The sequence below is a fragment of the Hesperophylax consimilis genome, chromosome 3 (assembly GCF_061612785.1).
Source record: "Hesperophylax consimilis isolate HC1 chromosome 3, BYU_Hcon_1.0, whole genome shotgun sequence".
Classification (NCBI taxonomy): Eukaryota; Metazoa; Arthropoda; class Insecta; order Trichoptera; family Limnephilidae; genus Hesperophylax; species Hesperophylax consimilis.
Genome location: NC_142838.1, coordinates 17,615,473 through 17,638,763, shown reverse-complemented (window position 1 = coordinate 17,638,763; position 23,291 = coordinate 17,615,473). Strand labels below are relative to the sequence as shown.

At 36.2% G+C, this 23,291-nt stretch overlaps 1 protein-coding gene across 1 annotated transcript; it reads right to left on the bottom strand.

Annotated features, from left to right (window-relative positions):
• Nucleotides 1–1,840: 1,840 nt before the first annotated feature.
• Ciz1 (Ciz1 zinc finger protein) lies at nucleotides 1,841–22,162 on the bottom strand. The gene is made up of 17 exons (XM_089647820.1): nucleotides 22,062–22,162; nucleotides 12,356–12,599; nucleotides 11,683–11,763; nucleotides 10,277–10,593; nucleotides 9,711–10,038; nucleotides 8,971–9,297; nucleotides 8,500–8,620; nucleotides 8,294–8,403; nucleotides 7,236–7,410; nucleotides 7,043–7,174; nucleotides 6,850–6,981; nucleotides 6,657–6,788; nucleotides 6,464–6,595; nucleotides 6,271–6,402; nucleotides 5,885–6,070; nucleotides 5,127–5,355; nucleotides 1,841–2,127 (listed from the first exon to the last, which is right to left on the bottom strand). Exons 2-17 carry the CDS (start codon nucleotides 12,596–12,598, stop codon nucleotides 1,998–2,000), a joined length of 2,907 nt encoding a protein of 968 aa, XP_089503946.1. The 5' UTR covers nucleotide 12,599; nucleotides 22,062–22,162; the 3' UTR covers nucleotides 1,841–1,997.
• Between the last annotated feature and the right edge of the window lie 1,129 nt (nucleotides 22,163–23,291).

Below are 23,291 nucleotides of genomic sequence, written 5' to 3'. Positions count from 1 at the left end.
TCACATTACACTCTGAGCACCTTGAATATTTTTTTACTTTAGTATTCAGTTTGGAGTTGGTACATACACGACACAGCCGACATGGGTTTGCACGTTTTGCCGTTGAGGATATTATGTCTGGCATGTGTTTCGTTAATCCTTTGGCTGACAAACGGAGTGGATCATCAGAAAAACGTGAAGTAAATTGAGATGGTTCATTATATTTTTCTAATTGTCTTACTTTCAAATGAAAATCTGCTAATGTAGTATTTTTTCCGGTAACCTTGTTGAAGAGCGTGTGCGAATTTAATAAATAAAGATTCTATTATATGGAAAACCACTTTTTTGTACCATTTTATTGACTTCCTCATGCATTTCAAACTGGTCAACATCATGTCGGTTTTTTCGATAGCGCCCATATGTAAATTGTAATCCAAGATACATTTTGGTTTAAATATTGGTTCATTTGTTTCCCTGTTAACTCTTCCTATTGGAGATGAAGAGCTGTCGTGTATAGTTGTGATCATATGAATTTCACGCTTATCTTGCCATTTTAAAGCTAACAGTGGTCCACGGTGTTTTGCCTCTATTTCCCCCTTTTTTAATTTTTCGAAACTTGGCATGGTCTTTCTATTTTTGCGCACAGTTCCACAAGCATTAGTTTTCTTGCTATGAAGAAAATAAAATAGTTTTGGGTTGCTATACCAGTTGTCGACCCAAAGATTATGCCCTTTTCCTAAATAATTTTCGAGCAATGTCGTTACGACAGTCCCCGAAACGCCAAGGCACTGATTGTCCGTTATGTCCGTACCTTCACCAACATAAATAATAAAGTCTAAAACAAAACCAGTCTTACAATCGCACATAACAAACATTTTTATTCCGAAACGGTGATGTTTAGAAGGTAAATATTGTTTAACCGTTTGGGTGCCAATCGTCGATTCGTGTTTTAACGAAGATTGCCGATCGTCGATTTCCGTCGATTGCGTCAGTCGTGTTCGAATTCGCGCGTACGTCTGTACGTAAAATTCTCATTTTTTCGAAACGCCTGGACTTCGGGATCCTCCTCCGCGTGATTCTAAACCAATATTCTTTAATAAAAAACACCGAAAAAATCATCTAAATCCTTGAAAATTCAAAGAATTTATGGGGTTTTAAAAAAATATATAGTTTCATTAAAAATAATGTTTTTTTGGTGGCATTTTACAAGCAACTGTATGAATTTTTTTGGCACTCAAACGGTTAAAAGCTAACCTACCCTTAAAAAGAATCATGCTTTCGTCGATGCACAAGTTTTCTTTGTGTACCAATGTCTCTTTGAAGCTTTTTCTGGTGTGATCAACTAACATTTTAATTTTATGTAATTTGTCACCAGGGATTTGTGTTCTAGAATCACAGAAGTGTAACATTCTGTGTAAAATCTCGTACAGATCCCTTGGCATGGTTTTCCCAAATATGTTATTCGACATCAAAGGATCGGTAGACCAATGCTCTTCTATCGTCAGATGACGATTTCTGGTCATTAACATTGTCAAAGCAAAGTAAATATACATTTCTTTAACCGATGTCACCACCCATCTGTTGAGGTGAGAATGTTTGATGAAATTTTGTTGGTTGTTCGGCAGCACTTATTAACAGAACACCACGTGATATTATTTGTCCATTGGGTGGTTTCCCTGGACTTTTCTGATAAGTAGAGGGTTTTTCAAAATTGATACCAACATTTGTTTTCCTCTTACAAAACTTATTCAGTCCCTTTGTGTTTGACTTTACTTACAGTTTAAACTTAACCGCAATAGGAGGCTGTTCTCTGTTCGTGGCTGGAAACATGGTGTGTGGGGAAGTAATAAAAGAAGTCAAATATAATTGCAGTTTTATTTTTTTATTAGAATGTGCGCTACATTCACTCAAGACACCATAAATCTCAATTACACATAAAAAAGACAATAACTTCCTATCACACGAAACGTCTAAAGATGAATATTAATATGTTACGATCCTAAATGAATATACTAGACCTAGGGCTTTACCACGGCTTCGGCGGCCCCGTTGGCGGCGGCCACATCCTTCTTAGGGGCATCCAATGGAGACTCTGCTTTGGCATCCAACACCTCCGGCTTCTTGTCCGATTTACGGAACCTGTCATATCTGCAAGCAAATACCATTAGATTTCACAGCCGTTTATGTAGGGACACTAAAAATGGGGTATTCTCACAAACCACGAATACTGTTAAAAATGTGTGGAAGATTCAAAGTTTGTTTTTCTGATTATGATTATCGCATTAAAAATATGTAATTTTAATTCAAAACTAGCTGATGAGTACCCGCTGTTGCTGGGGGTTGTGAATACAAGGATAAACATAGAATTTTCATTACTTTCTATTAATATAATATGCATGTATTATTATATAAACCTTTTGGAAGAAATTCTCTATATGATAGTGAAAACCCTATCAAAATTCTTTTCATTTTAAAAGAATTAAGCGCACAGACAGACGCAGATAGTAACTTTATTTTATAGTTGACGTGTACCTGGCGTTGTGAATGATTTGGAGAAAATTTTTAGGTTGTGAATTTTATGATAAACAGACTTTTCTCTACATTCTAATATGCATGTCTTATACACGGTGTCCGGAAACTCGTAGTACAAGCGGGAAACTGGAGAATCTACACCACATGGGGAACCCAAAAAAAAATAAAGTTTTTTGATTTGAGCATTTTCAAAAAAAAAAAAAAACCAAAAAAAAATATTTTTCGGCTATTTTAAGGTTAAAGTTTTTTCTGGTGTTTAGGGTTGAATAACAGATGTTTTAACCCTGCAGAGCAGAAATATTTTATGATTACACCGGGTTAAATGAAGGGTGATTTCAAAATAATGCTTCAAATCCGAGTTTCTTCATTTGTTTTACTTTCAAACAGTTTTAATTAGTTGGGTACTTTGATCTTCAGTAATAATTTATAAGAATTTGATTAAAAAAAAAAAAAAAAAAAATCAACTTCAAACTCGATTTACTCGATAACGAAAGCTCAAATAAAAAAAAAATATACTACAAAATCGACTCCAAATGTGATGTAGATTCACCAGTTTCCTGCTTGTACTACGAGTTTCCGGACACCCTGTATATACAAACCTTCCGGAAAAAATCTCTAAATGATAGTGAAAATCCTATCAAAATCCATTGCCAATCCATAGTTTAGAAGAACTAAGTGCACAAACAGGCAGATGCAGATACAGTAGAACCCCGTTAATTCGAACCCCGATAATTCGAAAAAACGCGTAATTCGAAATTTTCACCAAAAAAATTTCCGCAGAAAAATTTTTTCGTACAAAATTTTTTTTAATTCGAAATTCGTTAATTCGTAATTCGAAATTTATTTTTGTCCGCTCACGAAAATTTGTTCGTGTAATTCGAAAAAATTTGATTTTTGCGAAAATAAATCATAATATTTCGTAAATCTGAATCTAAAAGTCAGCCGTGGCGGTAAAACGCCGAAAAATGTATTTTTACGTGGTTATACATCGTCCTAATAAGTATTATTATTTTGTAAATCTGAATCGATTTACACTGGAATGTCATACTTTTTCAAATTTATTTCGAAAATCCGAGTTTGAAGGGCCGAGAAAATACGTTTTACGCGGATATGTGTCGTAGTTTTATGAGTTTACACCAAATATCTGAATTTAAAGGGTCGGCCGCGACGAAACTCGGCTGCGAAATTTCGATTTACGCGTAAATGTATCGTATTTTATGAATTCATTTCGAATATTTGAATTTAAATGGCCCGCTGCGACGGAAATCGGCCGCGAAATCTCGATTTACGCGTAAATATATCGTATTTTTACGAATTTATTTTGAATATCTGAATTTTAAAGGGCCCGCCGCGACGGAAATCGGACGCGAAATTTCAATTTACGCGGAAATATATCGTATTTTTATTAACTTTACTTCGAATATCCGAGTTAAAAAATACGGCGCGACGGAAATCGGCCGAAAAATTTCGATTAACGCCGAAATATATCATATTTTTACGAATTTACATCAAATATCTGAATTTAAAGGGTCGGCCGCGACGGAAATCGGCCGCGCATTCTCGATTTCCACGGAAATATATCGTATTTTTGCGCATTTATTTCGAATATCTGAATTTAAAGAGCCGGCCGCGACGCGGAATACGGCCGCGAATTCTCGTTTTACGCGGAAATATATCGTATTTTTACGAATTTAAATTCAGATATTTGAAATAAAAGGCCGGCCGCGACGGAAAATTACCGCGAAATCTCGATTTACGCGGAAATATATCGTATTTTTACGAATATCTCAATTTAAAGGGTAGGCCGCGACCGAAATCGGCAGCGAAATCTCGATTTACGCGTAAATATATAGCTTTTTACGAATTTTTTGCGAATATCTGAATTTAAAGGGCCCGCCGCTATGGTAATCGGCCGCGAAAATAAAGAAATAATTGGTATTAATACGAATTTACAACTAAAATACCACCCGGATTTGAAGAGGCGGCTGAGAAAATCGATTTTCGGCGTATTTTTTTTTTTTTTTTTTCATAAAATTTCGAATTATGTGGGAATTCGTTAATTCGAAATTTGATTTTTGATGTCCCGTGGATTTCGAATTAACGAGGTTCTACTGTAGCGACTTTATTTTATACTATTGAGATTAGTGATTTAAAAAATGATCAGAAACTGCACATTCCGAAATGGTTCCAATTGAATTGAATCAATTGGAAAAGAAGTCTGGTTGATGTGACATGAATGACAAAAACATCTAGTATCTCTGGTTAGAAGTCAGGTAGAATATATTTCATTCATTTGGTCTCCTCATTTTACACAATGGCTTGCTTACAAAACTAAAAAATTCTAAATAAATTTTTATGCCTTATTAATTTGAAAATTGGTATTCCTATAAATGATATCAATTACATGTAAATTTACAAAGTAAAATTGTTTTATAGGTTTTTAAAGCTCTTGACAATTATGTAAATCATCTCTGTATTGTTTTGTATTTTAATCAGCAGTTGGCTCTAAACTAAAGTGTTCAATGAAAGAATAATATCCTTCAGGTGGTTAAAAGTTGCAGGCCGGCTGCAGCCCAGAACTACATTTAATTTACAAACATCGTCAATAAACAAACCTTCCAGTGTTGGAATCATCCTCATCATCACTAGACTTGGGTTGCTGCTCCACATCCCTTAGGAGGTCCCCCAGTTCCTGGTCGACATCGGCCCAGCCCTCTCCTTCGGCCGCCCCTGCTGCTGCAGCCCCGTTCTCCCGGGCCCCGGCCTCAGTGGGTGCTGTGCCCTCGCCCACTTCCTTCTTCACGTCTGCCACCTCACCTTCACCAGTTGCAGGCTCTTTCTTTTCTGTAAACATAAAAATAGAGTTAGATTAGGTAAATTATAATCTATAATGATTTGAAAGAAAACTGAAGTAGCCAATTTGCATAAGACCTTTCGACTCTTGATTTATATTTTTGTTGGTCAGGCTAATTAAAATGGCTACCTGTTCAAGTAATTATTTCGATATTTGACCCATAATAAATTAAAATTAACTTTACATCAAACGCTCAGTTTATCTCCTCAGTGGAAAAAGTGAAGTTTGAAATGTAATTTTTTTTTGTAACTGTTGAATTATTTATTAGCACTGCCGGATTTTAGTTTGCGCCCTCCAGAAGTTTTTAGCACTCACCACAAGTGTTTGCACATTGGTGGATGTGGTGTGAAATGTGTATCCTTTCGGACTGTCTGCGCAAGGTGCGGTTGTCCCTGAAGTTGACGTAGCTAGTGAGATGAGTAAGCAGGCGGCAATGGCAGCGCAGGCCTGCTCTCTGCCCCCGCGTGGCAGATACATCTTGCACAGCTCGCAGTAGAACAGTGATTCAAGTCAACTCACCCTCTTTGGCCTTCTGGTGGATGCGGTGTATCCGCTCAGCCTGTCTGCGCAAGGTGCGGTTGTCCCTGAACTTGACATAGCGGGTGAGATGAGCGCGCAGGCGGCAATGGCGGCGCAGGGCCTGCTCGCCGCCTCCACGCGGCAGATACATCTTGCACAGCTCGCAGTAGAACAGTGAGTCAAGTCAACTCACCCTCTTTGGCCTTCTGGTGGATGCGGTGTATCCGCTCAGCCTGTCTGCGCAAGGTGCGGTTGTCCCTGAACTTGACATAGCGGGTGAGATGAGCGCGCAGGCGACAATGGTGGCGCAGGGCCTGCTCGCCGCCTCCACGCGGCAGATACATCTTGCACAGCTCGCAGTAGAACAGTGAGTCAAGTCAACTCACCCTCTTTGGCCTTCTGGTGGATGCGGTGTATCCGCTCAGCCTGTCTGCGCAAGGTGCGGTTGTCCCTGAACTTGACATAGCGGGTGAGATGAGCGCGCAGGCGGCAATGGCGGCGCAGGGCCTGCTCGCCGCCTCCACGCGGCAGATACATCTTGCACAGCTCGCAGTAGAACAGTGAGTCAAGTCAACTCACCCTCTTTGGCCTTCTGGTGGATGCGGTGTATCCGCTCAGCCTGTCTGCGCAAGGTGCGGTTGTCCCTGAACTTGACATAGCGGGTGAGATGAGCGCGCAGGCGACAATGGCGGCGCAGGGCCTGCTCGCCGCCTCCACGCGGCAGATACATCTTGCACAGCTCGCAGTAGAACAGTGAGTCAAGTCAACTCACCCTCTTTGGCCTTCTGGTGGATGCGGTGTATCCGCTCAGCCTGTCTGCGCAAGGTGCGGTTGTCCCTGAACTTGACATAGCGGGTTAGATGAGCGCGCAGGCGGCAATGGCGGCGCAGGGCCTGCTCGCCGCCTCCACGCGGCAGATACATCTTGCACAGCTCGCAGTAGAACAGTGAGTCAAGTCAACTCACCCTCTTTGGCCTTCTGGTGGATGCGGTGTATCCGCTCAGCCTGTCTGCGCAAGGTGCGGTTGTCCCTGAACTTGACATAGCGGGTGAGATGAGCGCGCAGGCGACAATGGCGGCGCAGGGCCTGCTCGCCGCCTCCACGCGGCAGATACATCTTGCACAGCTCGCAGTAGAACAGTGAGTCAAGTCAACTCACCCTCTTTGGCCTTCTGGTGGATGCGGTGTATCCGCTCAGCCTGTCTGCGCAAGGTGCGGTTGTCCCTGAACTTGACATAGCGGGTTAGATGAGCGCGCAGGCGGCAATGGCGGCGCAGGGCCTGCTCGCCGCCTCCACGCGGCAGATACATCTTGCACAGCTCGCAGTAGAACAGTGAGTCAAGTCAACTCACCCTCTTTGGCCTTCTGGTGGATGCGGTGTATCCGCTCAGCCTGTCTGCGCAAGGTGCGGTTGTCCCTGAACTTGACATAGCGGGTGAGATGAGCGCGCAGGCGGCAATGGCGGCGCAGGGCCTGCTCGCCTCCTCCACGCGGCAGATACATCTTGCACAGCTCGCAGTAATAAACCTGAAAACAAATACACGTCATTACTTTTTGCTTCAAACACAGATGACGAAATAATTATGTTTTTTAGATTTTACATTATACCCACATATTTCAATAATATTCAGATTAGCAACCGTCTCCATAAAATTTGATTTAATTAATGCATTTATTCTCCTTTGATTGGCACTATCCCGTATGGAATGACGAATATTAAAATAAATCGGAGATCAAAGCAGTCATTTTCCTCTGATTAGTCCAAAACACAGTCATATTTTTCACAGCTCGAGAAATGTGAATGATATTTTGTTTGAATAAGGAACTCCCATAAAGTAAGGATGGGTTGTTTCACAGAATTTGAACAATTCATTAATATTTTAAGTTTATTTTCAAGTTCTATGAAGGTTATCTTTTAATTTACCAAAACTTTATATCCGAATCGATGAATAAGAAGTTACAGGTTGATTCTGTCTGTACTGATTTCAGCAAAGTATTCGACAGAGTTTATCATGAATTGTTGTTAAAAAGGCTTCATAAATTTGGAATAGCAAGGTATTTATACATGTGGTTTAACAGTTATTTAAGTAACAGGCAATTGGCTGTTAAAATTGATTTATTTCATATAAATTCTAGGCTACAAGTGCGTTCCCCAAGAGTTTAGGACCACTTTTATTTTTGCTATTTGTGAATGATGTTCTTACCATTTTCAATGATGTCCCTGTTTTAATGTTTGCGGACATTAATGACTGCCAAAAATTACCAAATAACTTGTTTAAACTTTTAGTTTCGTTTAAAATTATGTAAATTCCAAATGACTGCGGAACATGCATGTATTTTGATTTGTGAATCTTATTGGGTTATGGAAGACTGGTAATTTAGAAGAAAAAAGAATAAAATGCAGCCTTACCTCTATCTTTTTGACATGTTCACTACCAATATTAATTTCTGGTTTGGCTTTGGCCTCCGTCGCGCCCGCCTCTTCAGTTTTCTTTTCTCCTGTGCTATCTTCATCAACTTCTGAAAAGAGTAATTAAGAACATGAAATTTATTTTTAAATATTTTATATTTCAAGAAAATACAGAATTTTTATCGAAGGAAAATAAAGAGACAAACCATCCACATCGCCTACGGAATCCAGAGTCATGAAGTTATCCAGGTCAACGTCCATTCCTTCTTCGCCACTTCCTGCCTCTGCTACAGGTTTCACTGGTTTCTTCTCCATCAGAGCTTTTTTCTTCAAAATAAAATTACAATATTACCGTGTGTAACAGATTGATTGATTACATGTAGGCAATGTGTGATTACAGACCAAGAACCACACAATGAACAGGTTTTGAAACATCAAAAGTCCCATTCAGGTGCACATAAATCCTTTTGTTTCAAATAGCTGAGGATTTACTCATTTACATTCATACATAAACAGAATGTTTTACAAATTTAATAATAAATTATTATAAGCAATAATTACTAGCTTGAAACACAAATATAAATTGAAAAAATTAATGCCGCCAACGGGAATTGAACTCGCACCGTTCTGAGTGGCGGTCAAGTGCACTAAGCCATTTTACTTAAAGAATGTTTTACCTTTATATGATCCAAGGAGCAAATGTGATGCTCATACATCATAGGTGCGCGGAAGGACAACTGGCAGGTCTTGCAGAAGGGCAGCAGGAACTTCTTCATGTTCTTGTGCGCCTCGGAGCGGTAGTGCTCTTGGCGTGAGGAGCGGTAGATGAGCTTGCACAGCGGGCAGAACAGCTGCTCGCCCAGCGGCGCATCGGGGGCATCCTCCAGGGTGCGCTGCTGCCCCCGCTGGGTGGTGCGCATGCGCTGGAGCATCATCTTCAGCTTCAGCGCCACGTCGTCCATTACGTACTGATGCTTGCGGGATTGTAAGTGGCGGGTGTATGTCTGTGGAAACACAGTAAATGGGTTTCATTTTTATAAAATGGTTATCTTATCTCCTTCAAAATGTTTAAATTTCAAATATATTCTCTATTGATATTTAACAGTGTAACCCTCTTATTGAGGAATCAGAAAGAAAAACTCATTAATCGTAGAATAAAGAAGAACACAAGAAACGCCATGTGGACGAGTTTACGAAATTCAAATGGGATGGTGATCTATGATGTCAGTGTAAGTGAGACAGTGCGCTGGGCTATTGGGCTAAATGGTTATTTTTTTCCATTTAAATTTGAATTTAAGGCATTTCGAGTTTCCTTCTCTATTCTAGTTTCAACATATTATTTCTTGACATCTTAGTTTTATATTTCAATTAGGAAGGGTTTCATCAATGAGAATAAACTGGTAGGAATTATAAAAACCTTGAATGTGAGACTCTTCTCCCTGCAGTGAGCGCAGACGAGGCGGATGTAGGACCGCTGGGCCGTATGGGGCTCCTTCTCGTCATCCACCTCCCCTTCACCCTCCCCCTCCTCGACGGAGCCCTCGCGAGCCTCCTTGTCTGTAGCGTCGCCCCCTCCTGCTGCCCCCTCCCCAGCTTCTGTGGCCACAGTCCCCACTGCTTTGACGGGATTCTTGGTCGCCACTTCGGCCGCTTCTTCTTTCACCGACTTCTTCTCTTCTTCTTCATCCCAATTATCTTCCTCCACTTCACTGGAGGATGCGGATTCTCGCTTGGCTGCCAATGAGCTATTGATTCAAAAGCCCGTCGGTTATCATATAATCTTATTTTTCGAGGTAGATTTAAATATTTTTGGAAACAAGAATTTGAATTGAGTCTTTTTTCATAACATATTGTTTCGAGTGTCACAAGTTTTAGTCGGAGATGATAATGTGATCGCAGGGCTAATATTCAGTCTGGAATGGGTGGTTGGTTGGTTGGTATTGATAGAATTGATATTTTGTGGTTTGTATTACGTTATATTACCTTCTAAGCTTGACTTGCCTAAGTCGCCGCGCAGTGTAGTCCGAGTGCCTGGTAATGAGGCGGCGGGCCACGGTGCCTCGGGCGCGGGTGCCGCGGTACGTGCCCCTCATGGAGCGCGGCGGCCGGGCCCTCCAGGAGCGCCGCGGGCTGCGCGGAGGGGCCATCTCCTTGCGGAAGCCTCCGCCGCCCCCGTACTCTCTGGCCGGGGAGCGCCGCTCTACATAGCTCCTGCGCTCCGTCGAGTACGACTCGTGGCGACCTCCTGCGTACTCCGAGTAGTGATTGCCCCCGTCGTGACTTCTGCGTCCGCCCGATCCCTGAACACAAGGCCAGTTAGCCGGGATCAAGTGCGAGCCCCGCCACTCGGGTGTTCATGTACCTCCCCGGGCTCGCACTCGACTCACAACAACTCACTCTACACAACTGTCGTGGCATAGATCACATACACATGTACAGTCTGTCATAGTCTGCATTATCTGCATCTGCGTCTGCATTACCTTGCTTTAAGTTGGTGTGAGCTACTGCATCATTCAAAGTGAGCGGAAACATGCAATCATTAGACCATTAACAGTGACGGTGACACTTTTCTATAAATTATTAATACTCTTACTTCATTTTCTCATTTTAAGCTAAGTTGTTAAATGTCCCGCTATATATAATTATTTCTTATAGAGTCCATTCTCATATTTACTGTTCAGCTAGGGAGAGAATATCTAAATTTGTGATAAACCTTCAGGTTCAGTAAATACATTGTGTATTTTAATACAAGTAAATTTATACATATTTTAATTCTGATACATATCCCAAATATGTATTTGACAGTCTTCAACGTAGCAAACAAAATGTCTTAATATTCAATCTAAGCACATCAGTATTAGATCTTTCTTTCAAAAAGCATCTTATGGAGTCTCCGCAGATATCTCATTAGAGGTGGAAAGCTAGGCTAGACAAACCGGCCATCCAGCCAACATATCATCAGCGAGCCCCTGACTATCTCATCAGTGTTGCCGATGATTGAAATCCAAATAATAAAACAATGTATCTTTAGCTTTTGTTAGCATACAACACTCGTTACTCGGATATATGGCAGTACCAAGCTACTTGCTTTCAACAGCACGCCGCAACTTCACTGGGAATAACAAAACAAATAAAGCTTTTAAAAATCAACCACAAGTGAGTGAAAGCTGAAAGGCAGATACAACAGAAAGTGACTACTTTTGAAAACATTGCCTGTAAAGGAAACTAGAGATTAATACAATAATTCATTACAGAAAATAGAGAATCAATCCAAAAAATTAAAATAAATTTAACAAAATCAAGATTATTTGCATTAAACTAATGAAATAGACAATAGAGAATATTCATGGGGTTTTAAATGAAAGCATAAAAGTTGTGTGATATCTTACATCCAGGCGCATTCTTTTTCTTTCTGGAGAAACACCCCGACTCATGTGTTCCCTGCCACCTCCGTAGCCGCCAGGTGCTTCCTACAACAAACACATCATCCGTTAATGTACTATTTAAGTAAACATGTCGGATGAGAATTCACGGAACTGCGTCAAATGCTTGTGAGAATATCGGAATAAAAATTATTATTTAAAATTATTGCTTGCAAATTATATGAATAATTGTTTTCTGTTAACCAGATGTTTTTATTTATATATATACATCACCTTTAAAATGTTTCTATTCCCATTTGGGAAACAGTAAAAAAAAAAATGTATCTATGAACATATGAACTGGTTTTATTATTTCAAATTTCTATCCGAAAAAAAAAAATCAATAGTAGTTTTCTAAGAAATAATGCCTTTATTTTATTTATATTCCTTTAAAAATGAATTTTGACATTCATAAACAATTTATTTCATAAGCCATTGTAGAGGCCATATTCATGAAATAAAAAGGAGAATCTACAGTAACATTAGCGCAAGCGATTCTAATTTTGAGCTTTATTCATTTTCTAAACAAATAGCTTAAAAATATCGAAAAACCCCAGCATGGATGGTATTAGAGAGCGCAAATGTGCAAAAACAAACGAAAAACAGTGGACTGGTTAAATAAATTGAGATTGTAACTTACAGATCGGTAAGACTTCTTGAAGCCCATATCATCAGATCTTTCATTCCTGGAGTATTTGTCTGCACCACCAGAATATCTATCTGCCCCCGAGTAGTTGGAGTAGCCCCCGCCGCCTCCCCGACCCCCGCCACGCTCCCCCCCACCGCGGGCCCCACGGTATCCTCCCCCGCCCCCCCGGTATCCCCCGTATCCACCCCCTCTGCTGCCTCCATATCCGCGAGTTCCTCGTCCCCGAGAAGACATTCTATCAAAAAATTATGTTATTAATACCGTATCAAAAACATTGCAGTTTGTGCAGATTAATTAATTATGTTGTTCTTTAAAAGCAATCATTAATGTTCAGGCGGTTTAACCAGCGGACGAGAATTCAAATTTCGTTAAAAGACGGTCTCGCGATCGGACGTTTTTTTTAGACCGAGACAGAAATACCGAATTCATTTTGCTGCGAGCCGTAATCTAGCGCGGCTGACGAAAACTACAGCATGGTTCCGATGAAATAACAATAATTATTGTTGTTAAATTCTCGGTTGTAACTTTCTTCCTAATAAATAGTTACATACATATTTGTAAATTATACGTTGGAGTGCGTAAACATAAATATTTGGCATGGTAGATATAAAATATGTAGGTATATATGAATATACATTTAAAAAAAATTTCAAATACCTATTTGTTTAATTTGTTTTTTTTTTTAAATATTTTACATGAGTTGTCCAAAGGTGAGTAAAAATCATTTGTTTTACTTATTTATTCGTTTGTCTGAAAGGTATCACCGGTAAGTTTTATTTCTAATACTTATCTTTAGTATTACTTGATTTGATATGTATGACATTGAAAAGAGGGTTTATTCCTCACAACTGAAGTAGTATATATATTAAAACTAGGTTTTATTTCCAACTATTTTCTACGGTACCTACCTACATATGTAGTTATGCGATTGCATAATATTGTATCGCTTTCATGTATTTGTTTTCATGATTAACGGAGCGACCTGACTAATTTTCGAAATGTTATTAAATTCACGAGGTAAATTTCGATTGAAAAATCAAAGGTTAGTAAGTCAAAAATAACCTTGTCTTTTTTCCTAAAACAAGAAGCTCAATTCACAATATGCATTATGAAACTGACAAAAAGTAACACAAAAATATTAAATATGTTGAATTATACCAATGTAATAGTGAATTGGACAATAGAATAGAAATTATGAACAAAAAAATTATTTGAATCGCACATCACGAATCGAAATTCATTTGGTTCGTGGCACTTTTTGACTACCAATCACAAACAGTTTCACATACTTTGGCATAAGTTTTAACATTTATACATGAAAAAACGATGACAGACATACGAATCGAAATTCATTTGGTTCGTGGCACTTTTTGACTACCAATCACAAACAGTTTCACATACTTTGGCATAAGTTTTAACATTTATACATGAAAAAACGATGACAGACATAAACTCCTGTCCATAGTTGATTCTTTTCCCTGGAAATTAAACAACACAAAATTATCGCCAAATGTTATAAAAAATCTTTGCTTATTCTGACTGATTCTTTCGAACGACTCTGTAGCATATAAGTACGTACAATGTACACGGATAATTAAATATCACTAACCTTTGTTTTTTTGAAAATATATCTCCCACGTACGTTTTTGATGTCGTAATTTGTGCTTTCTAATAAAACTTTTTTCCAAGGGTATTTTCCTCCCCATTTTTTAGCGAGGAATTTCTTTAAAATGTTATCAACTAGACTGGCGTGGAATAGACGTCCGCTCGCCGCCCTGTTGCAGCGGAGAATGATAAAATTGCGGCTTGCGCCGGGGTAATCACAAACAACAAACGCGAATCGAAATTAATTACTATTATATACTTTAGGAATATATTTTTTGGTCATAAATTATTTCTAATGTTTCAATAATGTCTTGGTAAATTATTTTTCTAAAAAAATCTAAACTATACCAATTTGTAAGACGATAAATAAATAGTCCAATTGAGGGATTTTCGTCACAAAACGCGTGCTCGGATTTATTTATTAGTAATTTTATTTGAAATAAAAACAAAATTCTTATACATACATATGATAGATAATTTATTGATTGTTTATACTGTATTATTATATGATTTGAAATATTTGTTGTATAATACAACTTCACCTTTGAAAATGCAACAAATCTGCGCATCGTCCAACGGTAACACTTTATTATGATATGAAAATAATATTATTTTTCAAAATTTTACATCTTACTTTACAAGATAAAATAACGATCTTTCGAAATCTTTCGTGGGCTAGAAATGGTATCATTAAGTTAGCTGCCTGCTAATTGACATGAAAGCCTACATAACAATACATTTTGACACATGAACCGGCCTTGTAAAAATAAAAGAACCTTATATTATTATAATATAATCATGATCCCACCAGTTAATTATTAAAGAGACGCTTTGCTAATTAATCAACAGTTCGGGAAATTAAATAATCAACATTTATTCTAGACTTGCAGAAAAGTCAATAGATGTCGCACATAAAAAAAAAATAAGATAGGTTTATCTAAAAAGACGCTGTCTAGATTGCATTTTAGTTCGGGTTGAATCTTGCGATGATACATAAAGATAGTTGCCAATAAAAATGTGCGGTGAAAAAATGAAGACAATGTTGGTAGTTCTTATTCGAAGTATGATACAGTTAAAAGTGACCGAGGGGGATAGGGTCCCATTAGCTCAGTTGGTAGTGCGGTGTCCCGGAAAGACAAGGGTCCTGGGTTCGAGTCCTAGATGTGACCGTATCCTTTTCTGATTTTTCTGTTTCAGATTTTCGTTTAGAAATCGCTAATATTGTCTTCAATAATTAAAAAATCAACATTACAGAAATAGTTTTTTTTTGCTTGGTTAAGAGTCTGTTGCTTCCAACACATTACAGAAATGACCGATAAAGTTTTGCAAATATTGGGCTTTACTTTAAGGGCCATCTCAAAACATTTTTCGAAACTTTATGCCGATAGATGGTGTTATTTTCAATATCGTCTAATAAAACACTTTTAACACGTTATGCTTTATAATATTGAGATGAATTATTGGTTTGCGAACGTATATAAGTAATATTAATCTGTATAAATTTTTTATGGTACCTATAATTACATAATCGTAGAAAACGGCTGAAAAATACACAATTTCATTGCAAAAAATACGTACAAATGACATTTCACGCAGCTCCGCGCGCGTTGGTACAGGAAATTTTTATTTACCCAACCAAAACCATTTGCGAAAAAGACTCCATTTCAAAAAATTTACGATGTTTCGCATGAGTATGAAAGAGACACGAGATAGAGGTTTGTTCAATTCACTAAACTAAATCAATGCCTGGGAAGATTAAATAATTTATAAAAGGAGCCGGCTAGGAACAACGGTATGTGTGCCGGGAGCTGGCGTTAACTGGACCTCTTTTTTAAAGGCCGCTTTTGCTAAATGGACATAATCATACCAAGCGATGTAGGTATATACCTACATAGTAACCATGTATTCGCGCGGTTGCTTGCTTACAAATATTTCGCGAATAAGTCAAAAGGTTACACTTTTTCTTACATTTCTATGGGGCGCATTCATCAAACCAACGAAGTGGTTAGAATTGCCAGACGGAGAAACAAATTTGTCATATGCACAAGTCAGAAAGGGCTCTCGAACATCATAACATCATCTCGCATATAAATAATATAGGCATTGTTTTGAAATCAGCTCGCCACGTGCGTCGTAATATATGAGTGTCCACAAAGACGATGCCTACAGTGTGCATATGAAGTCGCCTTTTCACATTAAAAAACTTTTTGTATTTTGTAAATGGGTATATTTTATGTTCACAAATGACAAACATGTCATGTTAATAATAGTAAATCCTTTATAGGGCAGAAAGGTGATTGAAAAAAAAAAACTTTTTGTACAAATATCTTATACACGGTGTCCATAAACTAGTTGTAAAACTGCCATCACAGTAAGCGGAAAGCGTTGCCTGGGTCGTGATGGAGGAATTAGCCAGCTGTGGAATTGAACTCACGATGCCTGGCGGGAACGACGATAGTAAAAGATTTTTTATTTACTTATTTATTTATTTTTTATTCTTTTCACATATTCTGTCCATATTTCTTTTTTTTGTAAGATCCTTTTTCTTTCAATGTTTGTTTTAATATTTTGTCCGATAGCTTGAATTGGTCTACTTTGTCCAATTAATTCATCATCTTTCTCTCAGAGAAGCAGTCCTGGATTTATCCTCCTGGGTCTCGTCATTCGAACACTTGTTTTCTTTATTTCCGCGACAGTGTTTGTGGGAACTAAAAGATATAATATAAAAGCATTAAAGGAGTATAATTTTTGAGCAACATTAAATATGAATCACCCTATACCAAACGAGCGACATGGGTCATAAAATAACAAGCGTGATGGTTAGTTAGTTAGGTAGGTACCGAGAAAATATTTAAAAATAATAAAATATTTTGAAATAATTTCATAATACTTACCTGTATTCCGATTCGCCGTGCTGACGTTTCATCCCGTTCGCACTTAGTCTTGGATTCACTCTTTTCCCGGAATACTGATGATTCTTATAAAGGGCACGCCTCATTTTTATGGAATAACAATGCTGTACAAAATCGAAAAAAGTCACTTCAAACCGCGGCAGACAATCGACTGTTGAATGAATGAATGAGAGAATGTGAATTGGCGGGCGTCTAGCTAGTGATAGTTACAGATTTAAGAAAGTTCTAAATAATTACAACCGCTCTCACTATAATTATTATACAGTTAATTTTGCCTTTTTTACTGCGTGCCAAAACCGCAAATGTTCCTTGCGACGAGTAATACTGGAACATTCGTAAAAAAGCAAAACGAACATTCTATCAGAATAACAAATCAAGCCGCGCAAATTGACATTTTTACTGACCACTTTAACACCGTAGGAATGGGCTAATAGCGTGCACGTGAAACATATGGCTCGCACATATGTTTGTCTCCTTCTAACACGGATTCGGGCATTTCGGCTGGCGGTGCCCGCATAAAATAATTACTTTTGTTAATTTAATTACTTGGTTATTATAAGTGATAGAACAGTGAAATTTTCGTTCGCGATAAACTCATTACGAGTATTATTTTTCGGTACTAAAATAAATAAAATATTATCTGTAGTTTTCAAATGTGGCTGAAAAATAGATTGTATGGGAATTGTCACATCTGTTTCACCTTAAGATTATCTAATGACAATAATCAGAACATTGTATGTCACTAGTGAGGAGTCAGATTGAGTCAGTTTGGTCTCCAAATTATGAAGTTCATTCACACGATTAAAAGAATCCAAAATAAATTCTTAAGATATTTAAATTTTAGATTTGGTATTACTAGAGAATGATTAGATTATAGCTTCCTACTTTTTTCATTAAATAGATTAAAATTATCAAAAAGACGAATTATTTGCGGTCAATGGGATTGTTTAAAATTATTAATTCGATGTTGAATACCCCTGAATTGCTACATTTAATTTAATTCCACATTCTTTACAGGACAGTTACAAGACCAAAACAGTACCTACCACATTATTGTAACAATTCTTCTTCAACGTCGCAATGAGACAAATTCAAAATTTGGGAAACATATAATTCAATGTTGTTTACATATGCAGTTCACCAATATTGCAATATAAGCTGGCTTTAACACAGATTTTTTCATCTAGTAGAGCTGATTTATTCGGTGAAAATTTTTAACTCTGGATATGCAAAAGAGCATTGGTTCGATGGCTGAAGGTGCCAATTTGTATAGATACTTTCATATTACTCCTTACTATCTACCTATAAAATTATATTTTTCCTTGTAACACAATTTGTATAGATACTTTCATATTACTCCTTACTTCATATATACCAATAAAATTATATTTTTCTTTGTAACATAATTTGTATAGATACTTTCATATTACTCCTTACTATCTACCTATAAAATTATATTTTTCTTTGTAACACAATTTGTATAGATACTTTCATATTACTCCTTACTACATATCTACCTATAAAATTATATTTTTCTTTGTAATACAATTTGTATAGATACTTTCATATTACTCCTTACTACATATCTACCTATAAAATTATATTTTTCTTTGTAATACAATTTGTATAGATACTTTCATATTACTCCTTACTACATATCTACCTATAAAATTATATTTTTCTTTGTAATACAATTTGTATAGATACTTTCATATTACTCCTTACTACATATCTACCTATAAAATTATATTTTTCTTTGTAATACAATATTTTATTTTGAATGTTTTTATCAGGCATCTACTGCACTGTTAACGAGTATATTGTATAAACTACATAAATATATAATATTTTAACAGCCTTTTTAACAGGCGTAAATAAATAAATAAAATAATTCATCTCCAATTTATTCAGCTCGAAACAATGGTTGCTAAAATTATTTACTTTATTAGGAGTGTTAAGGCAAGTTTTAAACCACGTTCACCGACTTTTATGGACGGTATGGTAAAATTGGTATTTACAATTTAAAGTTCTACTTTTTACTACACATTATTTAATATTCACAAAAATGTGAAATAATACATAATTACGCGGGCAATTAAAACCACGACCTCTAGAATCATAGTCAAGGATGTTAACCATTCAACCACGGGAGATGTACATTTGATAATGATATCCTTTAAAATACTACATTTTCGCTCGGTCCTATTAGAAAGGAGTATGAGGAAAAACGTCAGTAACGCGTAATTAAGCCTATGGTAGTATGCATAATTTACAATGAAGTTTTAGTTCAATCGCATTATCTGTTGCGTTTTACGTTTAGCTCACTACAGACTATTTCAAAAATTTACTAAAGTATTTTTTTAAAGTTAAATAAATATTTTTTTTTATTATTTAAAATATCTGCGAGAAAAACTAGTCCCAAAACCCAATAATTATACAATACCATACATTTATATATTATTTTTAAATGGACATATTTACTTAAAATTACTCCAAAAGTAGTGCCTATTACCTACTTCATTATTTTATTTTTTATTAAAACACAAATAACATTGTTTACATCACTTTATTTCGATACAAAATCTCAACATGTTTCATGAACCAAGTTCACTTCATCAGGAGCACAAGTATACATATCCTGATGAAGTGAACTTGGTTCATGAAACATGTTGAGATTTTGTATCGAAATAAAGTGATGTAAACAATGTTATTTGTGTTTTAGTAAAAAATAAATAATGCCATCACAAAGTGAAAAGCAGTTAGAAGAAGTTTTCTTCCAAAAATCATTATTTTAGATTATGTAACCTACCTTCACTATGAAAGTACAAACTATAAAAATGAAATAAAAATCAAGCAAAAATTATTCATATTGAACACCCTCTAAGGAATGTTATTCCTGCTTGTTACTTCCCTCCCTACACCTCAACTTCCCTGCTCATTGCTCAGAATACCTCAGGTCCCCATCACTCTCCGTCCCCAGTCCGAGTCCCCAGATACTCAAAAGAGGTATAAAAATAATGACAGGAATCTGTACCTGGTATTTTTTTGTACCTGTACTCACTGTACCTAGTAACGGAAAGTACTCACAGGAGCCAAATTGCAAGCTTATACATTATATCTATTTTGGTAAATATTCAGAATCACTGGCCACAGATAAAACGAAATATTTTTAAATTAAACCTTTAGATTTACCTCAATTAAAAGGAAACTGACTGCATTGGGAAATATTATATAAAATGAAAATTCACTTTCATTCCTAACCAAACCCTATCTTTTTTTATAAATATTTCTATATTTATAAAACATACCTCAATACCTTTATTTTATTTTTCGAGTTCTGCCAAAATAGTACCTACCTAGTATTTGCAGAGACTAGATGGTAAAAATTCTAGCTACTCTTATCAGGAATACCAACAAAAGAAAATGTCATTGGTAGAAATTATTCCGGCTGTCATCCCATACAAGGAAAGCAAACTTTCATTTTATGTACTTAAAAATTAAAATTTCCCAAATGCAGTCAATTTCCTTTTGTAGTAATTAAGGTTAATCAGAAGGTTTTATTTCATATTATCCAAGCATATTAGCGATTCCAAATTGCCTATATTTTTTGTTTTACTGTATTTATTTAAAACCTCTAGTGCGGTGTCATTTAAACAAACAACTTTCCAACTCTTGGGTACAATACAAATTCACATAATAATCAACCTCCCAGCCACATATAAAAAATAATAAGTACTAACAAGTAAGCTCGAGTGTGGTGTCGCATACAAAAAATATATATGTATACATAATGTACAGTTGTACACATAATACCAGAGATGTGCAAAATGGGTACCCAAAACCATTTGAAATGCAAAATGGAAATGGGTCAAAACTTTTCCATTTGAAAATGCAAAATGGTTTTTAGAAAATCATTTCAAATGCAAAATACCTATTTTCAAAATGCATTGAAAATGCAAAATGGTTTCTCAGGTCAAACAATTAAAATAATTATAGAATTTCTTTTAAATTTGGTCATTTAATAATGGACATCAATGTAGAACAAAAATATTACATGATGGTAAATCCAAAAAAACCATGACTACAGATTATATTATGAAACCACAAAAAAATTGTGCGGGACTAATGCAGCCAACGTAAAAATATAGAAACTTCTATCTAACATTTAATATTACAGCGTCATGGCTCCATTTTCAGTATTTGAATCAGTATTTTTTGTAATGGTATCACTCAATTGCCAGGGCTCCTACCAGGTAGCAACTTGACAAATGTAAATTATCTCTCATAGCGAGGTTGAGGACCGACTGATATTTGGGGCTTATGAAAAAAATATGAGTGGAGATAGTAGGAAGAATGTTGCAAAAAAGCATTTAAAATGGAAAATGCATTGAGAAAAGCATTTAAAATACAAAATGCAAAATGGTTTTTAGAAAAGCATTTAAAATGCAAAATGGAAAATACCCATTTTGCATTTCCATTTGAAATAAAGCACATCTCTGCATAATACATACAAAAAGTACATAAAAAGTTGAATATTATTTGCAGTCACGTCATTATAATTAAGTAACACATATTTTGTTCGCTAATTTTAGCGTGAAATTAAATTTCGACTCTCAAAAACTGAACTAGTACATTTAGACTATTCAATATCGATTCACGAAAAAGCACTCAAATTTATGAACCAAAGAATTCAATCAATTATTACGACTATCTGATGACAGAACCTAGAGTGTAGATAGAGGACTTGAGTGACAGCTAGGAACGAAATTCAAGTTTGACGACCCTACTTCGGAGTGAGCTGATATTTATTCTAAAAATTACAAATACTCTAAATAGCATCTATTGGATGTAAATACACAAATATCGATCATAACGAAAATAATAAACGACCGGTGAGCGTCATTGAACCACTGGAAGCCAAGAATCACTCAAGTGATACGTTCAAGCTTCCTGTTTTTAGTGAGATATGCGATTATTCTATTATTAAGAAGGAATGGAAATATACATGAGTAGCCCTCCTCCTAATGCGCGTTCAAATATTATATTGGCGTTTCACTACCGCCCGCTAACATTGCAAGGTAGCGCAGAATATTTTCTGGCCTAATGACAGGATGAATTTCATAGACGGAAGCCCATTTTAGAGATGACAAGCGTGAATATAAAAGTTGCAATATACTCACATTTTACAATTTCACTAAATGGAACCAGAAATGTACAACCTATTTAGCAATCCGTTCGGCAAACGACGCAGGAAATGGGGCATAGAGAAACCTAGCAAATTAAAGTGTTTAGTTAAAGAAGAGCAAAACGGATATGGTCATAGATATTTTGAATGATAATAATAATATGGTTATTCATTAAAAATTTTCATAGCCATACCAGTTAGTGAGTTGCATTATTTTTATTTATAAACTTTTATGGTACCTACAACTACCCTTTTTTTTTACAAACCTTTGATTTACCTCAATGACAATAAGAAGCGACCATTTCAGTACGCGGAAAGGGAAAAATAGTGCTATTTAATATTATTTGACTGACATAACATTGTGGAAGTTGATCGACGTTAGTTTGATAGGTAGCTACTGCCAACCTAAATAAACAAATAAACAGGGGCCAAGATTATTAGAAAATATATTTTTAAAAGTTCGCTGATTGAGGAGGTAGAGTATTTATGTTTAGAGCGGTGATTTGCAAGTGGTTTATTCATGGGTGAATAGTTAGAAAGCTCGAAGTCCATTTCCACCAGGAGTTTTGAATTTACTAAAATACAAGTGGCGTCAAGCGACTCTGAATGCATTTACAAATGATTGATTTCGAATGCGTTGGTAATTATTAATAAAATAAGTATTCAGAATGAAAAATCCCTGGAATATTTGCAGTGTTACTTCCACTGCTTTTATATTGATGATATAGATTCGATGTTATTAGCGCCTTGTACAGTAGGGTGTATCGATTTTAAACTTTTTTTTTGTTTTCAAATTCCAAGTTGAAAAAAAGTTGCTATTAGGTACCACAACTTACTACAAAAAATTTTGGATTTTTAAAAAAATGTTTAGGTCTCCCGCACAAGGCCTAAAGTTTTAATTTTTTTCAAAAAATATCAATTTTTTTTTAAATTAAAAAAAATAAAATCGTAACTTTTGTGTTTATTCCAAGTTAAAAAACAGTAATATTAGGGCATAAAAATAAGTAAGAAACGATTTTTTTTTATAAAAAATGGAATTTAGGTCTCCCGCACAAGCCCTAAAGTTTGTTAATTTTGATGAAATTTTGTAATTTTGTGTACATATAAATATGAACCATATTTTTTTAAGTTTAAATCACCTGAATTAATTGTACTTTTCTTACAGAAGGCATAAAATGAGACAATAAATATATACATAATTCATATATACATATAGTAAAAATAT

Excerpts from the sequence above, each read along its gene's own strand:
- Ciz1 (XM_089647820.1), bottom strand. The coding sequence starts at position 12,598 with ATGTCTTCTCGGGGACGAGGAACTCGCGGATATGGAGGCAGCAGAGGG. Across the intron at positions 10,594-11,682 it reads GAAAAAGAATGCGCCTGGAT|GGATCGGGCGGACGCAGAAG; the intron begins GTAAGATATCAC and ends CCTTGTGTTCAG. Across the intron at positions 9,298-9,710 it reads AGAAGAGTCTCACATTCAAG|ACATACACCCGCCACTTACA; the intron begins GTTTTTATAATT and ends GTGTTTCCACAG.